The 11345-nt window shown below is 38.5% G+C and overlaps 1 protein-coding gene across 1 annotated transcript in view; it reads left to right on the top strand.

Moving 5' to 3' along the window:
* TTC17 (tetratricopeptide repeat domain 17) overlaps window positions 1–11132 on the top strand; it is a 51151-nt gene extending 40019 nt beyond the window's left edge. Inside the window, exons 21-27 of the mRNA XM_048948303.1 lie at window positions 142–307; window positions 2548–2668; window positions 2989–3148; window positions 3627–3710; window positions 5498–5617; window positions 7481–7624; window positions 10016–11132. Coding sequence (XP_048804260.1) covers window positions 142–307; window positions 2548–2668; window positions 2989–3148; window positions 3627–3710; window positions 5498–5617; window positions 7481–7624; window positions 10016–10147 — 927 coding nt within the window. The 3' untranslated portion in view covers window positions 10148–11132. The remainder of the gene's footprint in view (window positions 1–141; window positions 308–2547; window positions 2669–2988; window positions 3149–3626; window positions 3711–5497; window positions 5618–7480; window positions 7625–10015) is intronic.
* The last annotated feature ends 213 nt before the right edge of the window (window positions 11133–11345 follow it).

Genomic DNA, 11345 nt, shown 5'->3' on the forward strand with positions numbered 1-11345 from the left:
GAGTTGAGATGGGGAGGAGATGAGATCTCATCATAGCATCTTTGGAATTGAATCCTTGGGCTAAAACAGGTAGTGTATTGGAGCAGCTAATTCTTGTGATGTGTCTTAATGTTAACCTTGCCAATATTGTCCTTTTGGTAGATCACTTTTCAGGTCAAACGTTTAAAAAAACCAAAAGCTGATAGCTTGGATCTCCAGGAGCCAAATGGGAGAAATGGAGAAGAAGGGGCTAACGGAGAAAATGAAAACTTCTACCAAACTGCCTTGGAGATCAGTGGACCAAAGATACCTTCTCCTGGACCAATAGGTAACTTGCCACTTTGAGAGAAAGCAAATCCCTTGCAGGTTTTGAATTACTATACAATCATAGAATGGTTTGGGTTGAAAGAGACCTTTAAGATCATCTTGTTCCAACTCCCTGCTGTAGGCAGGGACCTTCCTCTAGACTATGGTTTATTTCATGGCAGCTTTTATTTTACATTGGTTTATTACTATAAATATGTACCGCAAAGATGACGTAGTGGAATATAAATTCTGGATGAGAATGTGGAAAAACAACAGCTCTCTTCTGTGAGTACCTCCTACATGAAGTACAGCATAACTTCCTCCACTGTATGAAAACTTTCTAGATAATACCCAGAACTTCTGGAGATAAAGTGGTAGAAGTGGAGAGTGAAAGACAGTGATAATGTCAGTAGGAATAGTGAATGGAGTGGGGAGTTAATTAATTCTTTTTTAGTAGAGCTAGTGAAGAGTGCAGTCTTGCACCAATGTGGTTGAGGAGGTTAGCAGAAAGAGAGAGAGGTTTTGCTACTTAAGAAACAAGTATTGTGGAAAGATCTATTAAAATAGTGCACGTTAGTTCCATCAGTGCATTCATTTGGACAGAAATCGTCAGCACTTGATTGCTTTGATTGAAGTTTGGAATTTCTAGCACTTATTGATGCCAAGGAAGAGGGGATGAATAATTGTTCCCCATACATTTCATCTTACTATGATTTCAATTGATGTAAAATTTTAATGTTGTGGGCATACAAAAATGTGTTCTCTACATTCCAGTCATTGACAATTTGATGACCTAGAAAGTAATTCACGTTTTTGAAGGCTTTTACGTGAAGTCTTTAGCAAGCTTATAAAGTTATTAGCAACTAACAAATACGAGTTATTAAATTAAATAAGGAGGGGGTTGCATGACAACAAGTAACCGTTTGTGAGGACGCACCTTTCCTTTTCTCAGTGTGTGTTCTCTCCCTGAGCTACTTTCCTAGCTTTATTACACAGCATCCCTTAATTGTAAAGTCATTAACTTTCTCACACTCCTGAGAGGCAAGCTCTGCTGACATCCTCTTTACAAGAACTACATTATCAAAAGTTTAAATAATGCCTTGGAGGTTCACTTGGAGAGTTCCAAGCAGAACAGGGAAATGACCGTCCTCTGTTTGACTGGTACTCTGATAACTGATCTGTCCCTGTGTAATATTTTCATGCCTTTCAGAGTCTTTTCCTGTTCATGCTGGTAGTAACTTTAAGTCAGGTACTGCACAGTGCCACTGACAAAAAATGATCTTTCCCCTCTGGAATTTCCTCAAGTTTTTCAGAGTAGATTTTCCTTTAATCAGAATATTTTACAAAAGACATAGTGTTGCAGACTTTATCATCATTTTGCAAAACTGTGGTGAAGCACTTAAACCTTGATGGGAAATAGATCTTGCATCCAAGAAGTCAAAATTTTAGGTAACCAGAAATAGGTACTAGAATACTGCATCTGTAGCTGATATGATAGACCTTCATGTTTGTGAATTCGGCCTCTCACTGTGCAAATTTAAGGCTACGATGAGTCGTTTTTATCTTCAAAGTAGTTCAGATGATTTTGATGGGAGAAGCATGTTTCCTAGCAGTTAAGTTGGATTTGTAGGATTTGGTACAAGATCCATCAAATGTGAGGGGAAGATTTCAGTGGATTTTTTGATCAAAAGTGAAGATCAGATTCCTAAAATAAAGTAAATTATTTAACCTTTCCCTTCCTTGGTTAACTCATTTCCAAAATGAGAGGTTGTAAGTAGTTTCAGAAATGTTGCTGTCTTGAGTGCGAATGCAGTAAAACCTTTATTCATGGATAAGAAATGACAGTATTTTTTGTCTCAGATTGTCAGAAGATGGAGTAATCAGCTTTTATTAGTTCTTACTGTAGCTGTACATCATAAATGATAACTCACTTAAGAACTTGAAGGAGTTAGAGATATGACTTGTGAACAAGAATGGCAATTGTTTTTAATCTGCAGCTATTGAAAAACTCTGTATCTTAAAACTTTGCCATCAAATCTCATCAAACCTCAATCTGCCATAGCATCCACTTCTGTCTTTGGATCCCACAAGTTCTATTCAGTGTATTTGGATATGGAATTGTTCTTAAAGAAATCTGATGGCAGCTCTGTGACTTTTGTGTTGTAGGTATTTCCTGGTGTATTTTGTAATTCATTGTACTAAGTCTTTCTGCTTGAAAATAATCAGTTTTATTATTTCTTTTTTTTTTTTTCTTCTCTTCAGGAAAGAGGCATGACTATCGTAGCCTTGGGTGGCCAAGTCCTGATGAATGTCTGAAACTCCGTAGGGTAGAGCTCACAACTGTGGCCAGCACATGGCTCGCTGTTTCTGCTAAAAACATTGAGTAAGTATCTTATGTATGGACCTTAAGCACTCACACAAAGCAAGGCAGTTGTATGGCCTCGAGTGTACATTAACTAAAGATTTTATTGTTCATTAAAGTAAGAAGGAACTATCAGGATTACAAAGACATTTGGAATAATGATGTGGTATTTTAACAGTAGACTTGCAAAGAAGAATGCAACTTCAGACTGAAGATCCAGTTTCTCTTGCTTCTCAAGCTGTTCAAAGGAGATTCTTCTGTGCAGTTTACATTCACTAGGGAGCTTTGTAATGACTCTTCTCTCTTCTTGTCCTGACTGATTCAATTTATTACCTTTGTAGCATTACAGAACACATTGATTTTGCAACACAGCTGCAAGAACCAGCCATGGAGCCCCTTTGTAACCCCAATCTGCCAGCTAGTATGCATACTTTGGACCACTTGCAAGGTGTCTCTAGTCGAGCAAGCCTGCATTACACTGGAGAGAGTCAACTTAAAGAGGTATGCCACAGTTGAAGGCTGTCATACAAAAACATTCTATACCATGGCAGATTCAAGGTACGTTTAGTGCCCTGTCTCCCAAAGTGCCCTGCAGTACATGTACACCTGAATAAGACTGTAAGAATGATGCAGGCTAAAAGTGATTTTTAACCAGAATATTTACCAGACTGTTTTCCCAATCTTCTGTTGATCTGAGATGAGGGAAATACTAAAACACCATTGCTGTCTTGGTATTTATCGCTCTAGATAGATGAGTTAGTAGAATAAAATCAGAATATGCACAAACTTCTAGAATTCTCAGTATTCAATGCATGGAGTTAAAACATTCTATGATGATAGTACCAACTCTAGTTATATAGTGATTGTTTAGGTTCAAACAAATCAGTGATTTGCAAAATGCTGGGTGAAGAGAGTAGCCAGCAAGTGAAGGATATCTTTTCTCAGTTTCCGTTAAGTACTTGTCCTTTCTTTTTCACAGGTGCTACAGAATCTTGGCAAAGACCAGTACTCACCACAGTCATTAGAACAAGTTGGTACTCGAATAGCCAAAGCTCTGGAAAAGGTACGTATGAATGTGAGAAGAATAATGTCTGGACATACTGCTTGGCTTAGCAGTCAGTCCAGTCTCAAACCATCTGTCTGAAATAAGGGATGAATTTGTACTTGGACTTGAGATTTGTGTCTACTCAGCATCTATAATGCCCTCACAGGCTTCCAACAATCTTCCAACTTTTTACATTGTCTGATAGTGATAGGATGTGGGGAAATAGCTTCAAACAAAAAGAGAGAAGATTTAGGTTAGATGTTAGGAGGAAAAAGTTTACTGAGGGGGTGGTGAGGTGCTGGAGTGGGTTGCACAGGAAAGCTGTGGGTGCCCCATCCCTGGGAGGCTTTTGAAGCCAGATTGGATGGGGCCCTGGGCAGCCTAATCTAGTGGGTGGCAAATTTGGCCATAGCAAGGAGGATTGAAACTGGATGATCTTTAAGGTTTCCTCCATCCTTAGCCGTTCTATGATATTAAACTGTTTTAATAACTCTCAGTCTTTCTTCAGGTGCTGCATTCACTTGGAGCTTAAGGAAAGTCAGAGTTAACCCATGGCTCAGCTCTTCCAATTGCACTTGTGGCAGGAAAAGAGTTCTTCTCTTTCCTACCTATTCGTTTTTTCCCTATGCAGTGTTGAGCTGAAGTGTCAGATGCATTCAGGCAGTGGTATAGCACCATATGCAAGGCTGTATATGTGTGCATATTTGTGTTCCCCACTGAGAAAACCAAGCTTCCTAGCTAGATCAAGGCTACTGAGGGCCTCACCTGGAGAGGTGCTTAGGGACATAATTTTCCAATGACATACAAATCAGAATGCAGTGATTGCTGTATACTTCCAGTGTTGTCAGGAAGATATCTCAAACTATAACACAAAAGAGGGATCTACCAGAACAGTTTGGTGCCCCTGGCCTATTCTACTGAAGGCTCTCTAAGGAAGTTACTGTGGTTTGAAACTGAAGTCAGTAAGCCTTTATTGTTCCCAGAAAGTGAAGATATTACTCTTAAGTTTGCATAAGCTTAGTTTCTTTTGACTTTAGGTATGCTAAGTCTTGTCTTATGTGCTACACTTGACCCTGCAAACAGCAAGCTTTGTCCAAATACATGGAAAATTTGCTACTAACAGAAGAGAAACAGAATTCTTCATAAGGCTAGCTGTGATGAAAATAAAGCACAGTTCTTCTGTCTACCAATCTCATTCGTTATTCACAAGAGTTAATCAAATCAAGATGACTACTTAATTAATTGCACATGTGAGCATAAACATTAACTTAAAGTGTCTGAGTCCATTGAATTCAAGCACGTAGTATTTTCCTTTCTAACATGTGGCATGGGAGTCTGCCAACTGGAGGCAACAAACCTGATCAGCTAGTCTGTTCAGGCTTTTGCTTTGAGTTGCATCCCAGAGCATCCTTTCTCCTTTGGTGGCAACAGAGAGCCCAAAGAGAACAATCAGCCATCTTAGCTGGTGAAAATTGTTGATTTATATATGGTAATGTATGTACACATCTAGATTCTCAGCACCTGTCAGCTGGTTAGAAGACACTGTGACTGCTGAAGCTGTTGTTACTGTACAAAAGATTAAGAAAAATGATGTTCTGCTTGGAATTTGTGTTTTATTTGGCTCATTGATGAGGCTTTTGCTTATATGTTATTAGATAAATTCTTAAGACACTTTGGAATAGTTGAATGCTATTTTTAAGTGAAGCATCCTCTATCCCGATATATTGAGTAAATTCGAAGAGTGAAAGGCAGGAAGGTTGTTAACTAAAGGTGTCTATATGACTCATTTTCGTGTTCTCTTGCAGAATCAGACTTCATGGGTCCTCTCTAGCATGGCAGCTCTCTACTGGAGGGTGAAGGGCCAAGGAAAGAAGGCGATTGATTGTTTACGGCAAGCATTACACTATGCACCCCATCACATGAAGGTGTGTACACATCTGCCTGCTACACAGATAAAATAATGTTGTCCTCGTGAGATAGCTGCTTAGTTTTCACATACGATTATTAAAACTAGAATTGTGCGTATCAGGAGTCTGTATACGTACTGTATATCAGGTACTTGTGATGAAATTGCAAGACTTTCGCCACCTGTGAAGGTGGGCTACAAAAGAGCAATTTCCTGCATTTCAGTGGGTTTAACACTTCTCTATTGGGTACTACAGGCTTAAACCTCCTTCTGCTATGTAGGACTTTGAATCTTTGTCAGCCTCATCTTGTACAAGTATTTGACCCTAAAATATGATTGTGCTTTTAAAGGGGTGGAAGGAGGTGAGATCTGAAAGGATAATTTAAATGCTGAAATCATAACTGCTTTGGCTGACTGGTGCCTGATTTTGAGTGGCAGTTTTGTGCTTTAATCCAAAAAAGGTAATATTTTGGACATAGCCCACTGTTTCAGTTGACTGCAATGCTTTGCACCCTTAGCACTGCCCCATGGGGTGTTGAATATTATGTCTGTTCTTAGACACCAGCTTCACCCTCCTGAATGGTAAATGCAGTATAGGCCCTTAACTCAGCATTGTGGATTTCACTTTGAAATTGTTCAACATCGTAAAATGCAAACCACTTTTTAACTCTTGGTCTTAAGTTGTTTCCTGAAAATCAGAAGACAAAGTAGTTTACACTGTCATGTTATTATTAAGAAGATTTATCCATTAACCAGAGAAAGGCCTCAACTCAGAAATGTTGATCTCTTCCTATTTCACATCATTACTATCTTTTGTCTCCTGTAATTCTATCTTTTTATCATCATCCTTTTAAAACGAGGTTGGAACCAAGGCCCAACACAACAAGCCTGTCTTTCTATTATGGTGCAGTAGTGCTGACTGTTTTCTGATACCATGATATAAAGCTGACTGGGACTGGTTTACACCAAATCCGTGCTTAGTTTTTGTCCTGGCTCCAGAGAAAAACTGAGTCTTGTTTGCAAAGATACAGCTGCAGCTTGGAATTAGTGATTTAGCACTGGATGAATAGCAATGTATTATTTGTTTAATCTTCCTTTTTGGCTTTGTGTTCCATCTCACCTTTCCTCATCCAAATAAGTAGTAATTTTTTTCCTGTGGGTTTCTTTTATGATTCTAGCTTCCATAGTATCTGCATGGCATCAAGGAGGAAGGGATCAAATTGCATCCTAAATTTTTAGTTTTCTGTTGAATGCATCTGCAGATCACCTCTGAGTGGTATTTTCCCTTCCTAGATGTGAAGTCCAGCTCCCTGAGAGCTTGTTACAGCTGTCAGGGCTCCACAGTTTTGTCAGTCAGACACAGTCTGGAAATTCAGGAAATAAAAACATTGGTGACTACCTGAGAAGATTTTGTTTATAGCTGTTAGCATCTTATAGGAAATCTGTGTCAGGGATGGGATAGAAAACAGCGTGTGAGTTCCATTAATGTTTAACTCTTTTTTCACTTCCCTACTTTCTCTTTATTCGTATTCCTTTTGTGCAACTGCTGAAGGAGAGGGATCAAAGAGCTTCTCTTGTCTCTCAGAGTACATCTTATCTTTGGGGAAAAAGTAACAGCATCTTAAAAATAAATATATGTGCTTGGACACTTAATGTGAGCTAATTTTTGAGTTGTCTATGCAAAAGCAATGTTTGCTCACTTTTGTGAGCGGATATATGTATGTGAGTTACTGTTTTTGTTCATAGCTCAGGGTCAAGTGCCTTTTTTTTGCTAAGTGCTTTCAAAGTGACCAGGTGGTGGAGCCTTCTGTCAGTCTTCTCGCTCCTGAAACAGTTTCAGTGGAAAGAACCTCACTGTTGATCACTTTCTCTTCTCTTAAAGGATGTACCACTAATAAGCCTGGCAAACATCTTCCACAACGCCAGACTTTGGAATGATGCTATCATTGTTGCTACCATGGCAGTGGAAATAGCACCGCACTTCGTGGTTAATCATTTCACACTGGCGAATGTCTACGTAGCAATGGTGAGTGTGTTTGTTACTCTGATGTGTCTTGTTTATGACACGTGGAATTCATAGTTCCACAAATAATTTTGGAGAAGCAGCATTTGTGAAGGAGGGGGAGTGTCAGTAAGAAGATATTTTTTTAATACACTTTTTGGAGCTTCAAAGCTTTTTACTACTCATTTAATACATGAAGGTAGTGTTGTTACAGGCTGGCTTCAGGATGCTGCCTACAAAGCTTTGTTAAGACAACAGCAAAAAATTGATGATTTTGACTGGCTTCCGTTCTAAATAAACACAGGGTATTTTTGTTGCACTGGGAAATTAATGATAAACTAAGTTTCCATCCTGAAGAGCTTAGTTTAATGTAGTTAGTAAAACCCAGTTTGCAGGTGCAATAAACAAGCAAAAGAGATGTTTAATTTCACTATTTGGATTATCAACACCCAAAATAATTTACAGATTGAATTCAAAGTTCTTCATACTTCCTATGAATTCCAATCTGTAATTCAGCTTTTGCTATTTCACACAAATGCAAAATGTTCATTCCTTTTTCCTTACTAAAGCTGGATTGGTTCTTGGTTGCTTTTTTTTCTTCAACAGGACCAGTATATTTCAAGGTAAGAGAGGCACCATTAAACTGGAACATAGTTGATATGTATATTCATGTCAAAAGTATTTTCAATTACACGTGTTCTATGTATCCCTGCCAGTATTTAGCACTTGTCATAGATCTGTCTGTAATGGTTTGCTCTTCTGGCTGGGGGGGGATCATGCTGATAACAGGATAAGTTTGAGAGGTAATGGTGTATTGTGGTTAGCGGGGTTGAAAAGACTTGAAATGTGTGGTACTGTTGAACACACAGTAGAAACACACTGAAGAAAGGAATGACTTTGTTCTATTAAGCTATTGCTTCTGACAGTAGTTTGAAAGAAATGAAGTTTTATGCTTGAGTTGCCAGTGTCTTTTTCAAGTGAGCACAGTGCCTAAGGATAACTTTATTCTCCTGGATCTGAGAGATTTCTCAGTGAAGCCACATATTCATTACGTGAAATGGTTAGCAACAGGACAAAACTTATCTTCTGGATCAAATTATACAGATATAAAAGTGAATTTATTTATTTTGTATTTAGGAAGTTATCTTTAAGAACTGAGTCTGCCCAACAGATTGTTTAGAGAAAAAAAACCAAAAAAACAACAGTAATCAAAAGTGTAGCATCATAGAGGCCAACGTTCCTTAATTTGCAAGACTTTTCATCCCACTACCTTGAAAAGTGGAAACTGTTGGCCTTGATAAAGAGTAAAAACTCTGCATGGATGTTATAGAAGAAATCTAAACAATTGTCAAAGTAATACCAGTAATACTGGAAAAATCTGCTTTTTTTCATTTTCGTTTGTCAGTACTCCCATAAGGTAATATGGGATTTCCATTGTAAGTCCTCTTGACACTGTATGGTAATACACTTTTTAAAAATCAAGGCTTTCCACCTCCATTGATGTAGTTAGTGTTTATAATGTGACTAAAAATGAGCATTACCTGAAGTGTATGAACAAATTACTGAGAAAAAGGAACTTGACTAAAGCTGAGCTAATGCTTAGAGTGAGATCCTGGGGAGTTCCAAGTAGGAAGCAATAGTCTGCCCGAAGTTCTGTCGTCTTTTATGTATAAAGAAACTTGAGAGTCTAGAAGTGCTGTGCCACTCGCTGCCTGCTTTCACGTGGGGATGTTAGTTTAGCTCTTTACCAGTAGTTCATCAATAGCCTTGCCATAGGAAATACTGAATATGCTGTTTAAGAGGAAAGGTGCCAAAATCCAAACCTGTTTTTTTTTGGGGGGGGGGGATTCCCTTTAGTAGATTCAGGAAAATAGATAAATAAATAAATGAAATAAATAATCCACGGTCTCAAAAATATAGAAGCAGCTCAGTTCTTATAAGGAGGAAAGAGGAGGAAAAACATGCCGAAAGTGGCTGAAAAGAGAGATGAAATCATTTGAGCTGTAACAGACCTTTAAAGGTCATCTGACCCAACTCCCCTGCAGCGAGCAGGGATACCAACAGCTGGATCAGGTTGTCCAGCCTTACCTTGGATGTCACCAGGGACAAGGCATCTACCACCCCTCTGGGCAACCTGTTTCAGTGCTTTGCTGCCATTTTAAATAAAAGAAAAAGTTGTTACATTCAGTCTAAATCTTGGGTTTTGTGTTTGTTTGTTTGTTTTTAACCATTTTACAGCAAGAGTACCAAGATTATTAAAAAGAAAAGGCAAGAGAATCGGTCAGTAATGTTCTGCAGTTATTTGAATCCAGAGAATACCGGAGTTATCTGGAGGAGGAAATGAAAGAATGAGAAAGTTAGTGTTCACTGTTTTTAGAATCTGACTTTATGCAATCTTCTGTTCTTTTTTTATAGGAAGAGTTTGAAAAGGCGATGAAATGGTATGAGTCAACATTAAAACTTCAGCCGGAGTTTGCCCCAGCAAAGAATCGAATCCACACCATTCAGTGTCATTTACTTATGAAAAAAGAGCGACGGTCTCCATAGAGATTGGTGGTTTTTCTCTTTTTTCCTTCTTTTTTAAAAAGCCATTCTTCACTACTCTGCTTTTAAGTGTGCTAAGATAAATTGATGAATCAAAATTTTTAACAAGACTTCTGAAAGGAGGTGGGATTTGGATCAAGGGTTCTTTTATCTTTTCTCAGATATAGAGGCATCTTTGGAAAATGTTTCACAGACAATAATTTTAAAACATCCATGTAAATATTAAACCAAGGAAGTTCCGTGAGTCCATAACCACTTGCACCAGGACCCAGGCACTGTTAGTTTCTCCTTAATGCTCAGATTGGCATTCAGCGTCCAAAATGACTTGCTTCATGTCTTATAATCTAGGTCAATAGAAATGCAAAGCACACACCCGTACCAAATAGTAAGAAGAGATAATCAGCAGTTCATCCATGTGAAACTCCTGCTTTGTCCAGTCCTGTTTACTCCATGCAACATTGCCTGCTTTTTGGGAAGGAGAGGCACAGAATTTCAAACATTTATTTAGAAAACAAAATAAAAAGGAGTTAGGAACATCTAGCATTTTTTGAATGATTTCTTTCTGTTGGAGATGAGAGAATGAAGGTGGGGAACAGCAGGACTCTGAAGTCAAAGTGTTTTTTTTTAATCTTATTTGCAGGGAAAAAGAAAAAGAAAAAAAAAAAAGAGTAGAAATCCCAATAAGATGTTTTATATTTGTCTGTATATTCATAGCCCTCTGCCTCCCTGAATGGTTGTTTTACTGATTCTTTGTTCACTGTATTTCTAGTCATTTCAGAGTAAGGTGCAAGTTTCTGCTCTCTCTGAGCCATACTTTCAGCAGCTCAGGAAGGAGCAGGGAGGCATTGTCAAGGTATCATGAGCAAATGAGTCAGGTGGAAGATTTCCAAATCAGTTTTCTCTTTGTTTGGTGGAGGACGTGATTCTCCATACATCATTGTTGAATTAACAAGGGCACATATTTGAAATAAATTGTTTATGAACAAAGCATGGCTTCTCCTCTAATCTGTGTGTCACGCGCCGTTTGAAGGAGACCAGACCTGGGGAGAGCTGCTGCATTTGTCTTGGAGCAAGCAAAGCTGGGAGTTGACACAGCCTTTAACATTCTTAGTTAGATAATAGTTTGCTACATATCCATAGAAAACTCCTCACCCCTCTTTCAGTAACAGAAATTAAGAGCCTAAATGGCACGGGCGAACCT

Source organism: Lagopus muta, chromosome 6 (genome assembly GCF_023343835.1).
Source record: "Lagopus muta isolate bLagMut1 chromosome 6, bLagMut1 primary, whole genome shotgun sequence".
Classification (NCBI taxonomy): domain Eukaryota; kingdom Metazoa; phylum Chordata; class Aves; order Galliformes; family Phasianidae; genus Lagopus; species Lagopus muta.